Genomic DNA, 25,915 nt, shown 5'->3' on the forward strand with positions numbered 1-25,915 from the left:
TACAACAGCTTTGATGACTCTCAAATTTGTATCTCTAGACTCGACGGCTCCCATAAATTCCAGACCTAGACATCTAGCTGCCTCCTCACCATCACCACTGGATGTTTAGTAAGCACCCTTTTCTTGCCTCTCAAACTTAACACAATTCAAATCGTAACTCCTGATTTTTCCTCCTAAACGTGCACGTCCCTCAGGAGCCACCATTAGCTGATTGCTCAGGATACAAACAAAGGAGTTATCCATTCTCTCTCACCCTAGCTCCGATTCATCAGCAAACCCTGTCAGTTCTATTACCAAGATGTATCCAGAATTTGAACACTTCTAACTCCTCTATTACCACCTTAGACCAAACCACCAGTATCTTTCATCTGGATGCTGCAGGAGCCTCCAAACTGGTCTTCCTGCTTCCTCCCTTGCTCCTCTAGAGTCTAGGCCAACAGTCAGCAAATTTTTTCTGTAAAAAGCCAGATAGTAAATTGTTTAGGTTTTGAGAATATGATCCCTGTTGCAACTATTCAACTCTGTATTGTAGCTCAAGAGCAGCCATAGACAATATATAAACAAATGAGCATGGCTGTGTTCCAATAAAACTTTGTTAATGGACACTGAAATTTGAATTTCATATAATTCTTATATGCCACAAAATATTTTTCTTTTGACTTTTTTTCAACCAATTAAAAATATAAAAACCATTCTTAGTTCATAGGCCATACAAAAAGGGTAGTGGGCTGGATTTGATCCCTGGGCTGTGGTTTGCTGACTCCTGGTCTAATGTCAAGCCAGAAGTAAATGATTTTTTTATAGCTTTATTGAAATATATTTCATATTAAATAAAATGTAAATAAACTTCACATATATAACATAAATGATAAAATTTACCCATTTAAATTGTACAGTTCAATGGTTTTTACTATGTTCACAGAGTTGTCCAACCATCACCACAATCTATTTCAACACCCTAAAAAGAAACCCTGCACCCATTAACAGTCACTGCCCATTCCTGCTCACCCTACTCTTCCCACACTGTACCTCAGCCCTAGGCAACCACTAATTTTTCTGTCCCTATAACTTGCCTATCCTGAACATTTTATATAAATGGAATCATACAATATATGGTCCTTTGTGTCTGGCTTCTTCCACTTAGCATGTTTCAAAGTTCATCCTTGTTGTTACTGATATATGTATCAGTACTTCATTCCTTTTTATTGACAAATAATATTCCCTTATATGAATATATATTTTGTTTGTCTATTCATCAGCCAATGAACATATGGGTTGTTTCCACTTATTGGCTATTATGAATAACACTGCTATGAACATTTGTCTACAAGTTTTTGTGTGGACATAGGTTTTAATTTCTCTTGGGGATATACGTAGGAGTGGAACTGTTGGGTCATATGGTAATTTTATGTTTAACTTTTTGAGGAACCGCCAGACTGTTTTCCAAAGAGGCTGTACAAATTTACATTCCCATCAGCAGTGTATGAGGGTTCCAACTTTTCCACATCCTTGCCAACACCTGTTATTGTCTTTTTGATGACAGGCATCTTAGTGGGTGTGAAGTAGTATCTCATTGTGGTTTTTTAATTTTTTTTTTTTGAGGAAGATCAGCCCTGAGCTAACGTCTGCTGCCAATCATCCTCTTTTTGCTGAGGAAGACTGGCCCTGAGCTAACATCCGTGCCCATCTTCCTCTATTTTTTATGTGGGATGCCTGCCACAGCATGGCTTGCCAAGCGGTGCCACGTCTGCACCTGGTAACCAAACTGGTGAACCCCGGGCCACCGAAGCGGAACGTGTGAACCTAACCGCTGTGCCACCAGGCTGGCCCTCATTGTGGTTTTGATTTGCATTTCCCTGATGGGTAATGATGTTGAGCACCTTTCATGTGCTTATTGCCCATTTGTATATCTTCTTTGGGGAAACGTCTATTCAAAGCTTTTGCTCATTTTTAAATTTGATTGTCTTTTTGTTGTTTAGTTATAAGAGTTCTTTATATATTCTGGATACAGATCCCTTATCAGATATGTGATTTGCAAATATTTTGTTCCATTCTGTGTGTTGTCTTTTCACCTTTTTTTTTTGGTATTATACACTGTATTTTTTTACTGAGTTAACATTGATTTATGACATTATATAGATTTCAGATATACATCATTATAATTCAACTTCTGTAGACACCATATCATGTTCACCACCAAAAATCTAGTTTCCATCTGTCGCTGTACAAGTGACCCCCTTTACCTATTTTGCCGTACTCCCTACCTATCTGGAAACCACCAAACGGTTTTCTGTATCTATATGTTGTTGTTTTTTGTTTTTTTTAAAGATTGGCACCTGAGCTAATAACTGTTGCCAATCTTTTTTTTTTTTTTTCTGTTTTTTATCCCCAAATCCCACTAGTACATAGTTGTATATTTTAGTTGTGGGTCCTTCTAGTTGTGGCATGTGGGACGCTGCCTCAGCGTGGCCTGACGAGCAGTGCCATGTCCATGCCCAGGATCCGAACCAGCAAAACCCCAGGCCGCCAAAGTGGAGCCTGCAAACTTAACCACTCGGCTACGGGGCCGGCCCCTGTTGTTGTTTTTTTAATCTTCCAAATATGACTGAACTCATACAGTATCTTTCTCCACCTGTCTCAAATGGCAACATTTCATCTTTTTCTATGGCTGAGTAGTAGTCCATTATGTACATATACCACATCTTCTTTATCCATTCATCTGTCCATAGGCACTTAGATTGTGTCTTTTCACTTTCTTGATGGTGTCCTTTGAAGCACGAAAGTTTTTAATTTTCATGAAGTCCAAATTATCTATTTTTTTCTTTGGTTGCTTGTGCTTTTGATGTTGTATCTGAAAAACCATTGCTTAACCCAAGGTCCAATGATCTTTTTAAAACTTTTTTGTCAGTTTAATTCTTTCTTTAAACATCTCCAAAAGCTAACCATAACATTTAGAATAGATCCTGTGTCTTCAACGTGGCCTGTAAGACTCTGTAAGATCTCAACCCTGGCTTCCTCTGACCTTGTTGTCTACCTTTGGCATCTCCTTACCTTTTATTACACCTGATGATGGCCTCTGAATCTTCCTCTCCCAAGCCACTCTAACCTCAGGGCATTTGTGTTTGCTGTTCCTGACCACTTTTTCTAAAGGAGAAGTTTCCTTGGCCTCAGTCACTCCCTATCTCCTTACCACATACTACACATCTATCTGTACATTAAAAAACAAGCAGATTAGGTATAAATATTTTATTCTTTCATAAATTCCAGTACCATAAGGGCAGTGACTGATACACAATATATAATAAATGTTAGAATCAAGATAATAATAGGTATCAAGTGTGCCCTTTGTAGGCCAAAGCTACAGGCTGGGGGAAGGTAGCGTGGGCAGGTGAAGTGGGGGGTGGGAGAGATAAGTGGTGAGGATAGGGGGATGAGGAGGGGTAGAGAACAGAGCAGCAGTGTGAGCCCAGCTGCCTGTCCTCCAGAGACTTCCCATCTCATACTGCTTGTTGGTTCCTTCTACATGGCTTTCCAACAAAGCATACTATATTACAGATAATCCTGAGTAGGATATGCCACTTGTTGAGTACAGGGGAACTTCAGTTAGCGGGACACAAAGTCCCACTTTTATTGTTAGGGGCTAAATCTGAAAGACTCTATAGTGAGGAGCACTAACAGTTTAGAACAGTTTAGATATATGCTGTCCAATATGATAGCTACTAGTCACATATGGCTATTGAGTACTTGAAATGTGATAGTGTGAATTTGAGATGTGCTAGAAGTGTAAAACACACATCAGATTTTGAAGACAGTACAAAAAAAGCATGTAAAATCTATCAATTTAAAAATATTGACTACATGTTGAAATGATAGTATTTTAAGTATATTGGGTTAAATAAAATATATTATTAAAATTAATGTCACCTTTTATTTTTTAAAATGTGGCTACTAGAAAACTTGAAATTATACATGTGATTCACATTATATTTTTATTGGATCATCCCATGTGTGCCTTAAAACCCATAGGAATAATGCCTGGTATCCAGAATACTTTCAGTAAATACTGGTTGAATGCATTAAGTTAGGATGCCCAAGAAGAGTCTTTAGACTAACCATTGGCAAACTCTATTTTCTTGAAGCAAACTGTTTGTGCATTTAGGCAAGAACCTGAGTATCTGGACAGGCCTTAGAAGTGGGGAAAGTGATGGAAATGTGTGAGGCTGATCATTTGCTTGAGACAGCTGTTGATTCTCCAGCTGTATTTACACCCTGTTTCAATGAATAAACACCACTTCAGTTGCGCCAGCCTAAATGTTTATTTCTTTGAAAACACCATTTCCAAAGCATAAGCACTTGTTTTACAGTCTGTTTCAGGGAGGCAGATCCACATGATTCTTCAAATACTTCTACTGTTCACACAACTTGGAACTTTGGAATTGGATCAACTCATTGGCCTCTGAGTTCTTACCTCCCATTTAGAAGTTGCTTCCCAGATATATTTTGTTTCAATTTGGGAAGTGAGGACAGCAAAGGAGTTGAAGGACTTGAAAAACTCTATAATAGGCTCATGTTCTTTAAAATAGTTCTTCAAAAAGTTGCCTTGATCTCTTTGATTTTCTGCAATGAACAAGTGACTCCCACCTTTTCCCCATAAAATGGTGCCTTGGTATAGAGTCATCAGCAATCCTGCCATGCCAGGCCATTTAAGTAATTTTGAAGCCATTTGTAAGCAATTCTAGTACATTCCTGGGGTAGTTGAAAAAATTTTTATTTCATATAAGTAGCTTTAAAAAAAAATAAAAGGGGGCCGGCCCCGTGGCCGAGTGGTTAAGTTCGAGCACTCCGCTGCAGGCCACCAGGGTTTCGCTGGTTCGGATCCTGGGCGCGGACATGGCACCACTCGTCAGGCCACGTTGAGGCGGCGTCCCATATGCCACAACTGGAAGGACCTGCAACTAAGATATACAACTATGTACCGGGGGGATTTGGGGAGATAAAGCAGAAAAACAATAAATAAATAAAAAAGAAAAAGAAAAGAATACTACAACAACGTGCACTGGATTATGTCAAGGGTTTTGATCTCCAAATATATAACTTTTTTTTTTTAAGATTTTTATTTTTCCTTTTTCTCCCCAAAGACCCCCGGTACATAGTTGTGTATTTTAGTTGTGAGTCCTTCTAATTGTGCTATGTGAGACGCCACCTCAGTGTGGCCTGATGAGAGGTGCCATGTCCGCGCCCAGAATCCAAACCAGTGAAACCCAGGGCTGCGGAAGTGGAGTGTGCCAACTTAATCACTTGGCCACGGGGCCGGCCCCCAAATATATAATTTTTAAAACATTGAATTATTTAGTAAGGAGTGTCTATAAAAACATGCATTATGAAATGTTCTCATTCCTATATGACCCAGATATGTACAGTCTACCTCAATTTTCTTCTAGGAGGTGTTGGGAGGCACAGTTGGTAGTGCACTGAGCTGCACTGTAGATTGTTGGTCAGTGCTTTCTGAGATGGAATAAAAAACACCTTGTCCAGTGGGATTAATATGGAGCGTGGCCAATGGTCCTTCCCAGTTATAATATTTAGTTCTTCCAGGTTAAAAAAAAATCATTGTTCAAAAACTAAGAATAAACTACTTAATTGGGGCCAGCCCCGTGGCTGAGTGGTTAAGTTCATGCACTCCGCTTCGGAGGCCCAGGGTTTCGCCAGTTCGGATCCTGGGCCTGGACATGGCACCACTCGTCAAGCCATGCTGAGGCGGTGTCCCACATACCACAACTAGAAGGACCCACAACTAAAAATAAATAAATAAATAAATAAATAAAATTTTAAAAAAGAAAAAAAAAGAATAAACTACTTAAGATAAGCCACAGAAATGACTTCTGTAGTTTGGAGAAAAATTAGGAAAGAAGGTAACATTCTTTGGTGATACTTTAATGTTTTATAAGTAAAGGTATTTAAAGCTCTTACAATGAGAAAATAAGAAGTCTGGGAGAACAGAGATGTGAAGACAAAGGAAAGATTCTGCAGTTTGGAGGACATTTTGGTTTTGCTGAAAGTGAACCTTATGTACCAACAGGCAGAGTGACAAGTAACTTTTTTTTTTTTTTTGGTGAGGGAGATTGGCCCTGAGCTAACATCTGTTGCCAATCTTCTTCTTTTTGCTTGAGGAAGACTCCCTGAGCTAACAACTGTGCCAATCTTCCCCTATTTTTTATGTGGGATGCTACCACAGCATGGCTTGATGAGCAGTGTGTAGGTCCGTGGCCAGGATCTGAATCCATGAACCCCAAGGCCACCAAAGCAAGAGTATGTGAACCTAACCACTACACCACCAGGCTGGCTCTGATAAGTAACATTCTTGATGAATCTTTTAGATTTTAAATCTCAGATACAGTGTATATAGAAAACCCTATAATTTCTAAAGTTTTCACTTTTTAAAATTCAACATGGGGCCGGCCCTGTGGTCAAGTGGTTAAGTTTGCGTGCTCCACTTTGGTGGCCCAGGGTTTCTCTGGTTCGGATCCTGGGCGCAGACATGGCGACGCTGGTCGGGCCATGCTGGAGCGGCATCCCACATGCCACAAGTAGGAGGACCCACAGCTAAAAATACAGAACTATGTACCGGGGGGCTTTGGGGAGAAAAAGGAAAAATAAAATCTTTAAAAAAAAATTCAACAAAAAACAAGAAGCTTAAAATAGGATTTCTAAGAGCTAAGAGCACCCTCTCAGTGGGTGGTAAGTCCCATCGTGAATCCCTGGTGGCTGCTGGTATAGATAAGGCAGAATCAGGATGAAATCCTTTATTCAGAACATGCATTTCCAGTGTACTATTACTTTAACTCACTCATCACACTTTCCCATTAAGAGGGTCACCTCAGCAACCAATATATAAAAGGATACAACATTTAATGATGTAAGGTCTATGTTACTGATCACCACTCCTGGAAGACAAGAGTATCTTACCTGCAGCAAAGGCATCAGCTGCAAACCCAGTGCTTGCTCATAGAGCAAGTTCAGTTCTGCACAACTGGAGAAGGAGAGTTTGGAGGTGTAGAGGTAATAGTGGACGTGCCTAAATGTGGAGCCATCTCTGTCGATGAATAGCCTCTGGCTTTCTGAAGAGGTCAAGGCTGAAGCCTCTTTCCACAGCAGGGAGTCCGGGAACTGAGCCAGTTTGCTTCTGGGAACTGAGAAATGCCAGCCCCCAACGTTAAAATGAAACAAATCCTCTGCTGATTCATGAGACATGCCAGGGTCCTCCTAAAAGGAGAGTGAAAAGAGAGCTATGCAAGAAAAAGAAATAAAAAGCATCCATACTGGAAAGGAAGAAGTAAACCTATCTTTATTTACAGATGACATGATCTTGCATATAGAAAATCCTAAGGAATTCACTAAGAAATTATTAGACATGAGTTCAACCAGGTAGAATGGTACAGATCAATATAAAAAAATCAATTTTATTTTATTTTTTAAATTTTTATTGAGGTAACATTGGTTTATAACATTATATAAATTTCAGATGTACATCATTATATTTCAGTTTCTATGTAGACTACATCGTGTTCACCACCCAAAGACTAATTACCGTCCATCACCACATACATGTGCCCTATCACCTGTTCCACCCTCCCCCCCTCTGCCCTCCCTCTCTGGTGACCACCAATCGAATCTCTGTATCTATGTGTTTGTTTGTCGTTGCTTTTATCTTCCATTTATGAGTGAAATCATATGGTATTTGACTTCTCTGTCTGACTTATTTTGCTTTTGGCATAATACCCTCAAAGTCCATCTACATTGTTGCAAATGGCAAGATTTCCTCTTTTTTGTGGCCGAGTAGTATTCCATTGTGTATATACACCATACCTTCTTTATCCATTCATCCATTAATGGGTGCTTAGGTTGTTTCCACATCTTGGCTATTGTGAATAATGCTGCAATGAACATAGGGATGCATGTATCTTGATGCATTCATGTTTTCACATTCTTTGGATAAATACCCAGCAGTGGAATACCTGAATCATATGGTAGTTCTATTTTTAATTTTTTTGAAGAATCTCCATACTGTTTTCCATAGTGGCTGTACTAGTTTGCACTCTCACCAGCAGTGTATGAGGGTTCCCTTCTCTCCACATCCTCTCCAACACTTGGTATTTCCTGTCTTGTTCATTATAGCCATTCTGACAGGTGTAAGGTGATATCTCATTGTAGTTTTGATTTGCATTTCCCTAATAATTAGTGATGTTGAACATCTTTTCATGTGCCTGTTGGCCATCTGTAAATCTTCTTTGAAGAGATGTCTGTTCAGATCTTTTGCCCATTTTTTAATTAGCTTGTTTGTTTAAAAAAATCAATTTTATTTTTATACACTAGCAATGAACAATCCAAAAATGAAATTAAGAAAACAATTCCCCTCACAATAGTATCAAAAAGAACAAAATATTCAGGGATAACTTTAAGAAAAGAAGTGTAATACTTGTACTCTGAAAACTTCAAAACATTGTTGAAGGAAATTTTAAAAGACCTAAATAAATGGAAAAACACTCCATGTTCATGGATCAGAAGACTTAATATTGTTAAGATAGCAATACTCCCCAAACTGATCTACAGATTGAACATAATCCCTATGAAAATTCCAGCTGCTTTTTCTTTTTTAAAAAATTGACAAGCTGATGTTAAAATCCATATGGACCCAGAATAGTCAAAACAATCTTGAAAAAGGAGAATAAAATTTGAGGATTCACACTTCTCACTTTCAAAACTTAGTACAAAGCTACAGTAATCAAGATGGTGTGCTACTGGCATAAGGATAGACATATAGATAAGTGGAAAGAATTGTGAGTCCAGAAATAAACTCTTACATGTATGGTTAATTGAATTTTGACACAAGAACCATGACAGTTCAATGGGTAAAGAATAGCCTTTTCAAAAATTGGTGCTGGGAAACTGGACATCCACATGCTAAAAAAACATGAAGTTGGACCCCTACCTCACACCATACATAAAAATTAACACCAAATGGATCATAGACCTAAAAATAAGAATTAAAAATATAAAACCCTTAGAAAAAAACTGAAAATCTTCATGACCTTAGATTAGGCAATGCCTTCTTAGATAAGATACACAAAGTACAAATGAAATAAACAAATAAATAAACCTTTATCAAAATTAAAAACTTTCGTGCTTCAACGGACACCATCAAGAAAGTAAAAAGACACCTCATATAATGGAACAAAATATTTGCAAATCATATATCTGATAAAGAACTCGTGTTTAGATTACATAAAGAACTCTTACAACTCAATAATAAAAAGACAAACAACCAAATTTAAAAGTGAGTAAAGAATCTAAATAGACATTTTTCCAAAGAAGATACACAAATGGCCAATAGCACATGAAAAGATACTTAACATCATGAGCCATCAGGAAAATGCATATCAAAACTCACAATGAGATACGATTTCACATTCATTAGGATGGCCTGAATCAAATAGTAGATGATAACAAATGTTGACAAGGATTGGAGAACTTGGAACTCTCATACACTGCTGGTGGGAGTGTAAAATGGTGTAGCTGCTCCAGGAAACAGTTCAGTGGTTCCTCAAAATGTTAAACACAAAGTTACTACTATATGGCCCAGCAATTCTACTTCTAGGTATAAACTCAAGAGAAATGAGGGGCTGGCCCCGTGGCCGAGTGCTTATTTTCTTGTGCTCTGCTTCCGGGTTTCATCTGTTTGGATCCTGGGCGTGGACATGGCACTCCTCGTCAGGCCATGTTGAGGCAGCGTTCCACATGCCACAACTAGAAGAACCCACAACTAAAAATACACAACTATGTACTAGGAGGCTTTGAGGAGAAAAAGGAAAAATGAAATCTTAAACAAAAAAAAAAAAAGAGAAATGAGGAGCTGGCCCCATGGCCGAGTGGTTAAGTTTGCACACTCAGCTTTGGTGGCCTGGGGTTCACCGGTTTGGATCCTGGGTGCAGACCTATGCACCTATGATCAAGCCATGCTGTGGCGACACCCCACACAGAAAAACTAGAATGACTTATGACTAGGTACTGGGGCTTTGGGGAGACCAAAAAAAAAGAAAGAAAAAAAAAGGAAGATTGGCAACAGATGTTAGCTCAGGGCCAATCTTCCTCACCAAAAAAAAGCATACCAAAAAAAGAGAGAAATGAAACCTATGTCCACACAAAAACTTGCAGACAAATGTTCGCAGAAGCATTATTCATGATAGCCAAACAGTAGAAACAACCAAAATGTCCATCAACTGATGAATGAATAAACTAAATGTAGCATATTGTATATTCATACAATGGAATATTATTTGTCAATAAAAAGGAAAGAAGTACTGATGCATGCTACAACATAGATGAAACCTTGAAACATTATGCTAAGTGAAAGAAGCCAGACACAAAAGACCACATATTAAATGATTCCATCTATATGTAATGTGCAGAATAGGCAAATTTATAGAGATAGAGAGTATATTAGTGGTTGCCTAGGACTTAGAAAGTTGTAGGGGGAATGAGGAGTGACTAATAATAGGTATGGAATTTCTTTTTGGGATTGTGAAAATGCCCCAAAATTGATTGTGGTGATGGTTCCACAACTCTGTGAACATACGAAAAACTGTTGTATTGTACACTTTAAAATGGTAAATTGTATGGTATGTGAATGACATCTTAAAGCTGTTTAAAAAAGAGTTATGATGAGGTGGCCCCACTCCATTGAGCACATGCAGGGCTCTCTTGGGATCATAGCTGCAGGGACGTTACACTATCGAGGCCATGGCAGGACAGCTGAATGTTGTGGGTTCCTTTTTATATATATGTAGTCATGCGCCACATAAGGACGTTTCAGTCAACAATGGACCACATATATGACAGTGGTCCCATAAGATTTGTACCATATAGCCTAGGTGAGTTGTAGGCTATACCATCTAGGTTTGTGTAAGTATACTCTACAATGTTCGCACAATGATGAAATATCCTAACAAGGCATTTCTCAGAATGTATCCCCATCGTTAAGCAGCACATGACTATACAAAGACAGCAACGATCATTAACCTTCCTCAGCCCGTTGTTAAAAGTTCAAGGTTATCTATTCATAACTGAATTGTCAATTTTCCTTCAACATGACCTAGCTTTTCAACACTATAGAAAGGTAGAAAGCCATCAAACGTACAAACCATCTGTATCAGATTTTAAAATAAACACTCAAGGAGCACTACTCTTGTAAAATTTAGAGAGTGGTAAACAGTATACAATTTTACCTAAAGAAGAACCATAAAATAATATTGAATTCTAGGTAAAAATTATGCATGCTGAAGTGATTGGGGTGCAATGTACCAATACTTGTAACTTATTTTGAAATGCATCAAAAAACAAGATGGATTAAAAGAATGATGGATAGATGGACATGTTATGAAACAAATACAGCAAAATGTTCATTGTAGAATCTAGGTAGTAGGTACATAGCGCTCACTGTACAATTCTTTCAATCTTTCTGAATGTCTCAAAATTTGCATTAAAACGTTGGTGGAGGGAAAGAGTGTTAAAGTAAGAGGTGATTGCTCAAGAGAGGAAAAGCCCACTTCAACAAAAACCTGCAACTTCTATTTTGACAGCTGAGGAAGGAAAATAAATGCAGACAACAAAGAAGGGAGTGGGGTTCTTTTCTCTTATAATAAGCCTGCTCTAAATATTCAGATATAAGGAAGAGCAATCATATATGCCATGCTTGAGGCTAGAAGAAAGGGGACATGAAGAGAAAGATTACAAATTGTAAAATGGTGTCACGACTCACAGAGGCAGAGTTGGAAAAGCCAATCTAATGAGCTCCTCTAGGCTTTTGAGTCCTGGCCCTTCACGTGGCTAAGGCTGAACATGACAAGCTGAGAGTAACTAAGGGCCCAACCTAGACCAGAAAGCATAAGTGTGCAAGGACTCTTGATTTTGCTTTCTGTTCTCCTTACAGGTGACTCGCTAGTTGAGAGCTCAGTGAAAGTACTCCAAGTATGCAGATTTTGGATGCCAAAGAAAACCTGCTCCTTAAAGGTGAGCCACTCTCCTGGTCTTGGTTCTTCTTTTCTTATTAAGGGGAGGGTATGACAAGAGGGTCTTGGCTCAAAGGTTTGTCTCCCTCCTACACGTACATGTCCCACCCATAGGTGGGCTCTCAAGACGTGCCTGCTGGAGGGAGGGTAGGGGTTAAGGATGTGGTTGTTCTTTCCAGAGTTTTCTTCCCAAAGCCTGCTCAGGAGCTAGTTGGCGTAGAACCATCCCAGCCTGAGGAGAGCCCTCAGTCACAGGCAAGCTTGGGGGCCTGTAGTGCTTGAAGGACAAAACGCGTGCCAGGCTGACTGCAGGAAATGGGCTAACCCTAGTACAGTCATCCCCACTCCATCCCAAAGAGCATCTTTTCCACACTGATTCCTCTTCCCCCAAAGGAGCTCCGTCCAAACCAATTTCTACAGCTAGAACCACCTCATGCGCTAAAGACAGGACCTCAATGCCTCAGAGCCAAGTTCCCAACGTTTCAGATCTGGGGCTCCCCCTCCCGCCTCAGAGAGCGGCCCCCACCCCCAATCCTTCAGATCCGGATCGCCGCCCCGTTCACCTGGGGCCCACCGCCTTGCCTCACAGTCCACGTTCCCAAGCGCTGAGCTATGAAGACTTACCCCCGTCAAAAGACAGACCCCCACCCCTCAGACCTGGAGTCCCTCAAAGCCTCAGAGCGGGAACACTTCATCCCTCAAAACATCCCTCAACGGCGCATTCTCCCAACTCCTCAGAGCTAGCAAGCCCCCAAACCCCCCAAAGCTGGGGCCATATTCCCCCCTCCCCCCCATGTCCCAGAGCCAAGTCCCTAACCCTATAGCCCTAATCCTCGGCCGCACCGCTCCCTCATTCGCCACTTCAGTGCTTTTGGCGCCCCGTCGAAGCGGGCTCCGTACCATGGTCGGGACTCCTCCGGCGGGCAGGCAGGCGCGTGCCCGCGGCAATAACGGCTGCCGGGAGCGCGGGGGCGCGCGGGGCGGGGCCGGGGGCGGGGCTGGCGCGCGCCGGGCGGTCTCGCGGGCTGCGACAGGTGAGCGGCGCCGCGCGGCGGGCGGGGATGGCGGAGCAGTGGGATCTGGACGAGGAGGGCGTCCGCCGCCTGGGGGCGCTGACCCTGGAGCAGCCCGGTAGGGCCAGACCGGGAGTGCCTGGGCGGAGAGCCGGGGTGCTGAGGTCGAAGGGAGAAAACTGAGGTGGAGGCAGGGAAACCTGAGGGTAGACACGGGGAAACGGCGCCTAGGGAGCGGTCCCTGAGGACGAGGAGGAGGAGTAATTTGGGAGGCTGAGGGGTAATTGAGGCAGATGGGTTACACTGAGGTAAAGGTGAAGGAACCGAAGGAGGCGGGGAGTCTCGGGCGGAGGGCGAGGAATCGAGGGAGAGGAGAGGGGTCAGAAGAGGAGGAGAAACAAGATTAACGGGACACTGCGGCCGGGAGCACAGAACTGGATAGTGTGAACTCGTGGAGGGAAACTGAGCCCCAAAACGGGCATGGGTGCGAGAAAGGAAGCGCTGAGAAGGGCATTTGAGGTCGGGGTGCTATTGAGGAGGCACAAAGGGCATTAATTTTTGGCAGTCTCTGAAACTTCCGACCCAGGAGGGCTTTTCGTGGTTGGGATATAATGGAAAAGGATGTTCCAGTTCCAGTCTCTCCCTCAAGAACTTGGCCATTTCTTTGATCCATCTGGATGCGTAGCTTGCTTTTAAGAGAGACTCAGAAAAGGATCTGATGTTAAAGGAATAGCAGCTGAGATCTCAAGGCACTTAGGTCAGTGCCTCAGCCCTGACTTGGTCCCAGAGGTGAAACTGGCTGAGTGACTTTGCCCTGCCTTTGACCTGGGGTCTGACTCATACAGCTTGCTTTCTGAGTTTCTAAGGAGTAGAAATGTTAGAAAAGTTATTAGCATTCCCAATTCAACTTTTATCCTCCCTAAAGTCACTATATCATTAATGCCAGGCCCCCTGTTAAATGCTTTCCCTGCATTATTTAATCCCCATAACAAGCCTATGAGGCAGATGCTGTTATTGTTGCCATTTTACAGATAAGTAAAATTAGATGTAGACTTCTGCACAGCCCTAAAGCTCACAGCCCAAAATGATGCATCCAGGGTCTAGTAACCGACGACTCTGATTCCAGAGCCTGTGATCTAACCATAACATACAGTTGCCTTTCTTGCTTCCTCTAGTACTTTTTGTTTGTTGGATATGAAATAACTTGGTATTATTTAAGAATTATTTATTTATCAAAATTAGTGCATGCTAGTCACAAACATTACATAAGTGAATAAAGAGGATGCTAATCTTTCCTTCCTCTCAAAATCCCCCCGTCCCCAAGGTAACCAAAGATAATGGTTTGGTGTGTGTATGAATAGATTGATGTAGATATTTCAGGTTTTGGTTTTTTATCCAAACTACTTCAAACTCTGTAAGTTAGTGTAGGGGAGGAAGACATTTCCGGCACCCACTCTAGGCCCTTCTGGCTGGACTATGAAATAAATTCAGGAGAAAATTAAACAAAGCTTTATAACATCCATATGTGGGGGAAACTTAGGCAAACTGAGCAACTTGCCGAAATGGCAGAGGCTACCATCTGAAATACCCTCCTCAGCTAAAGGCAGAAGAGGATGTTGGGGGTGGGGGAGTCAGTTATGGGAGATGACCAGAAGAGGACAGTAAACAAGAGTAATGTTATCATGCAGATTTAAGTCCTTGCCCTCCACATTGATAACAGTTTTTAGAGATAAGGTCATCCACCCTTCTTCCTGGTACAGAGAGGGAGACACCTTTACAGATGGAAATTTCCTTTACAAATGTAAATTTCTCTTTACAAAGCGTAACTTCTACTTTTCAGAGTTTCTCTCATGTCTGCAGTTTTTAAAAGTAACCAGCCCAAAATAATCCTCATGCCAAAGAGGCATATCTTGGGGTGGCCAATTCCAATCCCCCACACTCCCACCTTTGAAACTTTTAAGTTTCACAGTCCTTTGAAACTTTGAGAAGTTTTATAGTCCAGAAGCTGAGTGGTAGATTGTTTCATCTCACTGAACACATTTCTTAGTCCTGATAAGACATCAGTCCAGTTAAATGCATTTTAGAATGTGGTGATGCAGGTAGGCTCCCAAAGTTAGGCCTATATTGTAGAAGCAAGCAATCAGGTACTTAATAAGTATTTCTATGGAAATAAAAAGAAAAAACAAGGTTAATGGTTGGAGCAAATTATAAATCAGTTCTTGAGCCCAGGGAGCAGCAAGTCAAGATCTCTAGATGTCAGAGTTGAAGCATCTTTTGCAGTTTGAAATGTCTCTGATGATATCATCAGACATTCAAGTATCTTTGAGTGGCTTACAGTTTACACAGCAACAGACATTAATCTCTCTTAAGTTTATATCAAGTTGTTCAGCTTCAGTATGCAAGGCTTCAGGAAAAAGGTCAGGTTAAGTTCTCAATGGTTCCGAATGAAAATGATGGAGAAAACTGAAGACATTAGGGGCCACCCTGGTGGCTCAGTGGTTAAGTTCGCATGTTCTGCTTTGGCAGCCTGGGGTTCATCGGTTCAGATCCTGAGTGTGGACATGGCATGACTTGGCAAGCCATGCTGTGGCAGGCATCCCACGTATAAAGTAGAAGAAGATGGGCATGGATGTTAGCTCAGGGCCAGTCTTCCTTAGCAAAAAGAGGAGGATTGGTGGCAGATGTTAGCTCAGGGCTAACCTTCCTCAAAAAAAAACCCAGAAAAACTGAAAACATTAGTTTGGAGATTTGTAGCCAGATACTTCAGGAGACTAGAAGAATTCAGGATCCAGTCCAATTCACAGGTAGAAAACAAAAACCTCAAAGACAATTAACAGAACTAGGATCTAATATCCACAAATGTGTATTATAGTTTTTTGCTGAAACATAATTTTTCTCTCTAAAATCACCCTCATTTTTACCAAAGATAGCCAAATTGAGACTAATTGATTTGCAAAATAAGTTTAGTTTCAATAAACTTGGCCCAATTATTTACATAAGTACAGCAAGAATAGCCATTGATCATATAGGCTCTTTTTTTTTAAAAGATTTTATTTTTTTCCTTTTTCTCCCAAAGCTCCCCAGTACATAGTTGTGTATTTTTTTAGTTGTGGGTCCTTCTAGTTGTGGCATGTGGGATGCCACCTCAGCATGGCTTGTTGAGTGGTGTCATGTCTGTGCCCAGGATTCAAACTGGCAAAACCCTGTGCCACCGAAGCAAAGCGCACGAATTAACCACTCAGCCATGGGGCCGGCCCACATATAGGCTCTTTTAAATCTGCTTTGCTGGAACTTTCTTTTTTTTTTTTCTGAGGAAGACTGGCCCTGAGCTAACATCCATGCCCATCTTCCTCTACTTTATATGTGGTACACCTATCACAGCATGGCCTGCCAAGTGGTGCCATGTCTGCACCCAGGATCCAAACCGGCGAACCCCAGGCCGCTGAAGCAGAACGTGCGCGCTTTAACTGCTGCACCACCAGGCTGGCCCCGGGAACTTTCATAACGAATCTCAGATTGAACTTTAAAGTCCTCTCAAGGCCAGGAAGTCCAAGCCAAGGATTTGCCAACAGGCTTCACCTGCAATACCTTAGATCTGGGTGAATTCCTCTCTTCTTTTGAGTTTCCCCAAGATATTGAGGTTCCTCACACCTGCCAGATAAGTGACCTTCCTTACTTATCCATAAGGTTGCTAGGAAACAAGGTACCAGGCCAATGTTTCCAAGTGGTTTTATTCTATAAAGTCCAATGCTTGTTTCTCAAAAGCTGTCTGGTCATATCTGAGTCTGTGCCTGTTTCTTTCAAATATGACAGTCCAGCCAAAGCTTGGTAAGATAACCAATGTTTCCAATTATATCCTGTTGTAAGGAGAGCAGATTCTTATTGAACTTATGAAAATAACTATATTGCCATGAAAATAACAATACTTACTAAGAGTTTCCAAAGTTTGGAGGGATAAGGTAGGGAGAAAAAGATAAATGTTGCAATTTTGTTTACAAAAATATAATTTACCAAATTGCTATAAGTCATAGTTAGATTGAGAAAAAGTTTTCCTTAAATCTGAAAAAAAAACCAAAATGTTTTTTTAAATCAGCAATATTTTAAACAAAAAATCAAAATTATAACCATCCTCATCAGTTTGTTCAGTCCTGTGTAATCGATTTTTTTATTAATTTTCTGTTAGCAGTTTTATAGGGTCATCAGTTTCTCTGTTAGAATTCTGTAATTTTTTAACCAGTTCAGTTTTCTGATCTGAAAGTTTATCAGAAACCTGTATTCTAGAGTGTCAGAGTCCTTTCCATGAATTTCTCTGAAGACAAAACATATTTTCCAAAGCAAAAAGCACCAGAGTAAAACACCAACTATCCACAAGTGACAAAAGACTCAAAAGGGCAATTGACAAAGAAACTTGGCTACTTTTGTGACATCAAGATAATAACTAGAATTATGGCTGACAACCAGGACAGATCAGAATTTTAGGAATGTTATATAATTTTAAAACATTTATATCAATAGCATTCACATTCACGTGCATAATACCACTTAAGAAAGTTTATCATCACTTATTTGACAATGCTTCCTATGTAATTTAATAGACCAAATAATAATTAGTTTAGTATTTTCCTCCTTATAGGAAGAGAGAACAAATTGCCTTGAGAAGTCTCAAGGGCCCCTGAAAATCCTCAGAGAAATTTTCTTCCTTCTACCAGGTCAAAAGAAAGTCTTCATTAAGGATTTCAATATTCTTTTGAGGGAAAAGCTTGTCAAAAATATCAAAAGGTTTTAAAACACTTGTTCAAATAGGAAACAATGCTCACTGTGAAACAATACTCAGTTATATATTCAAAATGACAACAGAAACAGTCCAAAAACCTTAACATAGAACATCAGTCCTTCTGAACAAGGGGAATTATTTTAACAAAACAGATTTTCTGTCTTTTAGGTAGACCTACTCAAAGAAACACCTTTTATAACCTCTTTATCAAGAGCAGACCAAAAGGTTAAGAAAATTATCCTTTTCAGAGAGAAAACAAAATTTTAATTTTTGTGCCAGCTCATTTTTTTTGTTACATTAAAACTCATTTACTTAATTGAATTTACTTTAATCTTAGCCAACGTGACCAGGCAGAATTTCTCCTTCACAACCTTCTACAATTTTCTTTTTACATTCAGAATTTGTCCCATTCCCTTCTAATTTAGCACAAATTTATCTTTTTTTGAGGAAGACCAGCCCTGAGCTAACATCTGTGCCCATCTTCCTCCACATTATATGTGGGATTCCTTCCACAGCTTGGCTCGACAAGCAATGCATAGGTCCAAAGCCAGGATCTGAACCAGCGAACCCCAGGCCACTGAAGCAGAATGTGTGAACTTAGCTGCTGTGCCACCAGTCCAGCCCCTATCTTTCTTAACCTAACAAATAAAAATACTTCCATTTTTTATACCTTCTTTACCGAACACATACATTTTACTTTCCTTGAATACAAAAATGTTTGCCTCATTAATTTCCAGTAGCTTTAGTTACATGTATTAGAATTTTTAACCCTTACAGACCCTAGTGAAAGCTAAAAAGTTAAGCAATTACAAGCCATCTTTTATATTAGCATTCTGAGCACTTTTCGTAATTTCTAGAAACACACCACTTCACAGTAATAAAACACAAGGCATGTTTGCTAATAGACCCAAACACTTTTAGCCTCCCTGCAATAAGAAGCCAAAAGTAGATAAACTTAGATATGTTCTTCAATAATGTTTCAGTGTTTCATCCTATCTAAAAATGACCCAGATACTCAACAGATTTTTATCATTTGGCTTAATTTAGCAAAACTAAAGTTTTAGGTTATCAAAAAGAATTTGGAAGCTGGTCCCCCCCCCCCCCAAGGATACAGACCATAAAACATAATTATTGTACCCACAAACTCTTACCCATTTTCATTTTCTAAATCATTTGTTTCCAACAATTATGTTCAGATTACCCAGGAAAACTTCAAGATACATTAGACAAAATTAGCTATCATTTAAAGCTATTATTTTGCTGATGAATTTCTAACAGAAAACATGAGCTTATTGGACTAGTAAACCCAGGCTGCCTATCTGTATCATATTCAAATACTGACAACTCTCAAGACATGCCTATTTTCAATCAAACCAACAATCTTAAACTTTCATTTACCAAAGATTAATCCATATCATGTTAATTTGAAAGACATTGAGTTAATTTCTATTACAATTAGAATTTATTTAAGTGCTTACTTTAAGCCAATTAAACAGAGCTCTTAATTTTGGCCATACTATCTAGAGGTAAAATATCACATATATATAACATACATATAGACACACATAAACACACAGGTGAACACAGAGACATTAAATTTTTGTTATGAATCAGGTGCAATACAAAACTCACTAGCTTCTGAGAAACAATTGCATTTCAAGAATGGCTCTCAGGTCCTAGAGAAGATGGGAGCAGAAAATTTACATCATAAAGACAGAGAAACAAGCTAAGTTTTCTTTAAGATGAAGTTTCTGGGGCATACTTGCCCTATCAGTTTCTAATGTCTCAATCTTTTGTCTCAATATCTAGAAGCATTTTGGGAGGGACAGGGGAGACTTTGAGATTGGCAAAAGGCAGTTGAACTTTGAGCTGCCTTCTAGAGCCATGTCTCCAGCCTTGCAGAGATTTGAAAGACAAAGACAGAGGCTTCCAGTTCCCCAAAGAACTGGATTAGAGCCTGAATGACAAAAAAAGAGGCTGCCTCACCCCTCCAGCTACTCCCTTCCAATTGCTTCTTTATATTAGGGAAATTTTTAACTTAAGAGGTGATTCAAAGATCTGTACATTCTAAAACTTGCAGGACAATGTATAACACCTTTAAAAGTCTTACAACCAGGCAGGGGAAACACTCCCCAGTGAGATAATGTCTATCCGCACAATACAATCTATAATACAATCAAGCAAAAAGAGATACAATCACTTTACATAAAGCCCCTAAATATATCAATTTTCTGCAAACTTCATCTGAATTCCATCAGCTCTTATACCTCTAATCATAGCTTTCATTAGGACTTTATCAATAGATCTTGGTCTTATAATATTGGATAGGGGAAGTATTCCCAGTGAGACATTTTAAAACATACTCAGGCAAAGTTGATATCTGCTCTAACATTCCAACCTTTATAATCTTATCAAGACTTACACTTTTATTTTTTGTCAATTCAATTGTAGCCTGAGTTAGAGTCTTGAGGCTTGTCATTATTTTTTTGTGTTTCCTTTTTAATTTGGCCTTTTCATGGGTACCAATAACAATTATGATGAGAGCTCTCACAAACTTTTTCCCCCAATTTAGAAGTTTTCCCAACTTAAATGATCCATTGTCTGGCCACATTGATGAGTAGGATCTTAACAGCAACTCATACCAGTAAGCTTAACCATGGATGGAAGAGGTGTTCCCAAAAGAGATCCATAAAGTTCACTCTCAAAAATAGTCTAAGAAAGCAGAGGACTTCATTGTACAGCAAGCAATGAAGGTTGAGAAAACAAAGGCCCCTTATGAAAGCAAAAGCACTTGGGACCCCTTATGGTAAACTCCCCTGAGAGATGACACAGCTGGACAAAGAGAATGTGTCCCAGAACCCCAGTCTACCTGAGTGGCCACCAAGATGCATGCCAGTACATGCATCCTCTGGATGGTGGAGACCAGAATGGTCACAAAGCCAAGCTCTCAAGACATAGAACGAGACAAAAGTCCCAGACAACAGGCTTATAGAGATGCCTGTGTCTTATAAAAGGAGACAGAGACAAGGAAAAGTACTATCTCTGGGAGGAAAAGAATCTACAACCAATAAGTACTCAACCAAATCCTAGACTTGCTGAATCCAAGAAGCTAGCCTCACCCAAATTTTCTCTTGCTAATCTAAATTTAGAAAAGCAAAAAAACTCACCACTCTCGCTTCCATTGGACCCTGCTGGCAGAGATCTAGAAGACTAATGTGGTAAGAACCCGTACCTCCTGCTGGCTCTTCTCAGGGATCCAGGATCTCTCAGCTGCAGTAGTCCAGGAGCAAGAAGTGTCCAGCCAGTGAAATTTTATCCCATCCTAGTCGCCAAACTGCGGGGGAGGAAGACATTTCCTCCATCCAAGGTCCTTCTGGCTGGACTATAAATTAAATTCATGAGAGAGAATAACAGGAGAAAATTAAACAAAGCTTTATAACATGTGTACATGGGAGAGACTCAGGCAAACTGAGCAACTCTCCAAAATGACAGAGGCTGTCATCTTAAATACCCTCCTCAGCTAAAGGCAAAGGAGGATGTTGGGGGTGGGGGGAGTCAGTTATGGGACATGACCAGAAAAGCACAGTAAACAAGAGTTAAGGTTATTATATAGATTTAAGTCCTTGCCTTCTGCATTGATAAGAGTTTTTAGAGATAAGATCATCACCACTTCTTCCTAGTACAGAGAAGGAGATGCACCTTTTCAGATGGAGATTTCCTTTACAAATGTAAATGTCTCTTAACAAAGGGTAACTTCTACTTTTCAGAGTTTCTCTCATGTCTACAGTTTTTAAAAGTAACCAGCCCAAAATAATCTTCATGCCAAAGAGACATATCTTGGGGTGGCTAATTCCAATGCCCCACATTAACATTAAAGAAAAGCTTTATTGGCTTACACAGTTTGTACCTTTCTTGCCTTTTTAAAAAAGGTATTGATTCAATTTTATTTTTAGGGGCACATACCCCCTCCATTCTCCAGCTAGAACAATATATGGCAGATTTTTTTTTTGCTTGTTTTTGTTTATTTGCTTGTTTTTATTACAGGCATTTAAATAACAAAATTAAGTGGGCTCATTCTGACAACTCAAGCAATACAAAATGTCTAAAGTAAAAAAATATTCTTCCCTCTCCCTCCTTCCATACCTCTTCCATTGCTTATACAAACACATACACGTAGGTATCTTTAAAAAACAGAAAGGGCCAGCCAGTGGCACAGTGGTTAAGTGTGCACGTTCCGCTTCGGTGGCTTGGGGTTTGCCAGTTTGGATCCTGGTTGCAGACATGGCACTGCTTGGCAAAAGCCATGCTGGGGTAGGCATCCCACCTATAAAGTAGAGGAAGATGGGCATGAATGTTAGCTCAAGGCCAGTCTTCCTCAGCAAAAAGAGGAGGATTGGCAGCAGTTAGCTCAGGGCTAATCTTCCTCAAAAAAAGAAAAAAAAAAAGAAGAGCATATATATTATTCAGCAATTTGCTTTTACTGCTTACCGATAAAATACGGATATTTTTCAGTTAAATGAATGTGCTAGTATATGCATTATAAAATTTTTCTGTTAAAAATCACAGTGGTCATCTTTGGCGAGAGAAGATTTTACTTTTATTCTGTACTTTTCTGTACTGTTGGGATTTTCTGGCTATTGTATTAAGTGTTACTTTCTTTTTTTTTTTTTTTTAAAGATTTTATTTTTTCCTTTTTCTCCCCAAAGCCCCCCGGTACATAGTTGTGTATTCTTCGTTGTGGGTTCTTCTAGTTGTGGCATGTGGGACGCTGCCTCAGCGTGGTCTGATGAGCAGTGCCATGTCCGCGCCCAGGATTCGAACCAACGAAACACTGGGCCGCCTGCAGCGGAGTGCGCGAACTTAACCACTCGGCCACGGGGCCAGCCCCAGTGTTACTTTCTTTTTAATGTCCAAAAAGATAATCTTGGTGGTGCAGTTATAGACCTTTTTTGTTTGTTTTCTTTGTTATATTTCTCTGTACTAAAAAAAATCCAATAAATGTTTATATTATCCTTTGTCATACAGAAAATTTTCACCTTAAGGTAGTCAAGTTTATTTTTCCTTGTGATTTGTGCTTTTTGTGTCTTATTTATGAAGTTTTTCTCTACGCTGATATAATAGGCTCCTGTATTTTTTTCTGAAAATTCTGCAGCTTTGCATTTCACATTGTCTATTTTTTATATATGATGTGTGATATGGTATAATTGTATTTTTTTGATACTAATAGCCAGTCTTTTTGGAACCTATTTCTAGTAGGATCTGTGCTGTGTACCAAGTTCCTTTATAAACGTGGGTCTGTTTCTAAACTCTCTGTTCCATTGTCTGTCTATTCCTGCACCAGTATCACACTTTTGTAATTACCATGGCTTAACAGTAAGTCTGATAACTGATAAAGTCAGTGTCCTTTCTCCCTTTACCTCATCTTCTTCCTTCAAAATGGTCTGGGCTATTCTTGGCCCTTATTCTCTCCTAAGAATTTTAGATTCAGCTTGTCAATTTCCATGAAAGCATTTTAAGCAGGGATGTGACCTAATCAAATACTCATTTTTAAAATATGACTCTTACCCATTAGAAGTCTGTTACCGTAGTCCAGGTAAGAGATAATGAATGGCTTGTACAAGGAGGATGACAGTGGAGATAAAAAGAAGTGGATGGAATCAAGAGGTATTTTGTGGGCGGGCAGGACGGGACTTACAACAGAGTCTTAAGCCTTCTGTTCTCCATCCACATTCTCTAGTTATGTGAGTTCATCCAGTCCCATGGCTTTAAATAGCACCTATATGCTAGTGTCTCCACAATTTACATCTCTAACTCTGACCTGGCCTTGGGGTTTTTCAATGTTTAGCGATTGAATAAAGGAGGAGGAATGTGGTGTCAAGAATTTAAGAAAGGATAGTGTATCAAGGCAGTAATGGTCAGCTGTGCCAAATGGTATTGATAGGCTGATCAAATTAAATGCAAAGCAGTGTCTGTTGGATTTGGCAACATGGAACTCATTGGTAACTTTGACTAGGGGAGTTTGGGGAGAGTGGGGAGGGAAGAAGCCATATTGGAGTAGGATGAAAAGAGAATGATAAGTGAGGGAGGAGAGATAGTGAAAGTAAGAAATTTGCTGAGAAATTTGGCTATAAAGGAGAATACAGAAGTGGAATGTTAGTTGAAAGATAGGATGTGAAATCAAGAACAAGTTTCTTTAAAGACATGATATAATAGAACATATTTGTAGGCTGATAATAATTATTTGGTAGAGAGGGAAAATATGTAACTGTATACTTTTTTTTGGCTTTTAAAAATAATTCAGGGGCTGGCCCAGTGGCACAGCAGTTAAGTGCACATGTTCCGCTTATCGGCAGCCCAGGGTTCGCCGGTTCGGATTCCGGGTCTGGACATGGCACTGCTTGGCAAAAGCCATGCTGTGGTAGGCGTCCCACTTATAAAGTAGAGGAAGATGGGCACGGATGTTAGCTCAGGGACAGTCTTCGTCAGCAAAAAGAGGGGCATTGGCAGTAGTTAGCTCAGGGCTAATCGTCCTCACCTCAAAAAAAAAAAATCATAATTCAATGAATTTACTTATTGTATGGGTAATATAATAATTGTACAGTGAGAAGTCTTGACCTCCCCTCCCTGGCCCAGTTATCCTCCTAAAGGCAATCATTATTACCAATATCTTGGATAACTTTCCAGAAATAGTCTCTGCATATATAAACATATATTACTTATTTTATAATTTTTTATTATGGTAATTCATAAATAAGTAAAAGAGTAGATTGTACTACCCAATCCCCTGCATTCTTTATTTTGAAGCAAACCCCAGGTATATGGTTTAACCTATAAATGTTTTAGTGTGTATCTTCAAAAGATAAGAACTCTTTAAAAAAATTATATATAAAATCTAAAAATATTTGACGATAATTTCTATTATCATCAGATATCCAACCAGTTTTCTCATTTTCCCAACTGTCTTATAAAACTTTTCTTTTTTCTTTTTGGAATCAAAATGTTGTCCCTTGATGCCAGGGTGGTTCCTTCCTGTCCTGGGTCCATCATGTCCTTTGGAACTGGGCTTTATTTTAATTTGCAAAGTAATCCACGTTGGGGGAATATAACCAAATACCACTGACAATCATAGAGGTACACACTGACAGGGGGAGGTTTTTTTTTTTTTTAAGGAAGATCAGCCCTGAGCTAATATCTGCCAATCCTCCTCTTTTTGCTGAGGAAGACTAGCCCTGAGCTAACATCCATGCCCATCTTCCTCTACCTTATACGTGGTATGCCTACCCCAGCATGGCTTTTTGCCAAGCAGTGCCATGTCCGCACTAGGGATCTGAACCGGTGAACCCCGGGCCCCTGAGAAGCAGAACGTGCGAACTTAATTGCTGCGCCACCAGGCGGCCCAGGGGAAATATTTTTATAAGGTTATATATATTTGCTATTAAGTCAAATTGTTGTACACACATTGTACATGTGCTTTTGTGTGACCTTTTGTGATCACATTGTTTATAACACTTATAGAACAGATATTGTAACGATAATAAGAAACCAATCAATAATATTTGAAGTGGCCATATCTGAACAATAAGGAGGTGGTCAGGAAATAAGTCTTAGGCATAGTCCTGGTCTGGAAAAAGATTTTGTTTGGAGTTGTAAGATCAATCAATCATCTCAAGTCATTGAGCAATCATATCTCTAGCCTGAATGCTGATTTTACAACACTGAGTAAAGAAAACAGTGATGAGTTTAAATATTATGATCAATACAAGGATTCCAAGGAGTAACAGATTTAGAAACTGTAATCTGAACTGCAGAAATGTGTCAATACCCATAAGAAGCCAACTAAATAAATCATTCAAACTAGGTGTAGGATTGCTAGTGAAGTTTACTTGCTTTTTCATGTGACTTAGCAAAGATGACACGCTGGAAGATTCAAGGTGGATAAAAACACAACATTTAGGAGCTAGCCTGGTGGCGTACTGGTTAATTTCGTGTGCTTCACTTCAGTGGCCAGGGTTTGCAGGTTTGGATCCCAGTCACGGACCTATGCACCGCTCATCAAGCCATGC

General features: G+C 39.8%; 2 protein-coding genes across 8 annotated transcripts in view; one reads left to right on the top strand and one right to left on the bottom strand.

Moving 5' to 3' along the window:
- Window positions 1–13,073, bottom strand: part of KCTD19 (potassium channel tetramerization domain containing 19) — a 33,769-nt gene extending 20,696 nt beyond the window's left edge. Inside the window, exons 1-3 of one of the 3 annotated variants that reach the window (XM_070262986.1) lie at window positions 12,966–13,016; window positions 6,967–7,263; window positions 341–454 (exon numbers count right to left, since the gene is read on the bottom strand). Coding sequence is in view for 2 of the 3 variants with exons in the window: in XM_023638646.2 (XP_023494414.1) it covers window positions 6,967–7,263; window positions 12,966–12,968 (300 nt within the window). In the remaining variant the exon portion in view is untranslated. Of the gene's footprint in view, window positions 1–340; window positions 455–6,966; window positions 7,264–12,882 lie in introns of all 3 variants that reach the window. The other 2 variants (XM_023638646.2, XM_023638647.2) reach the window with 2 other exon arrangements.
- Window positions 13,074–13,085: 12 nt separating this feature from the next.
- LRRC36 (leucine rich repeat containing 36) overlaps window positions 13,086–25,915 on the top strand; it is a 66,794-nt gene continuing 53,964 nt past the window's right edge. For 2 of the 5 annotated variants that reach the window (XM_070262994.1, XM_070262995.1), the window contains exon 1: window positions 13,104–13,196. In XM_070262994.1, coding sequence (XP_070119095.1) covers window positions 13,127–13,196 — 70 coding nt within the window. In that variant the 5' untranslated portion in view covers window positions 13,104–13,126. Of the gene's footprint in view, window positions 13,197–25,915 lie in introns of all 5 variants that reach the window. The other 3 variants (XM_023638653.2, XM_023638656.2, XM_023638654.2) reach the window with 3 other exon arrangements.

The sequence above is a fragment of the Equus caballus genome, chromosome 3, assembly GCF_041296265.1.
Source record: "Equus caballus isolate H_3958 breed thoroughbred chromosome 3, TB-T2T, whole genome shotgun sequence".
Classification (NCBI taxonomy): domain Eukaryota; kingdom Metazoa; phylum Chordata; class Mammalia; order Perissodactyla; family Equidae; genus Equus; species Equus caballus.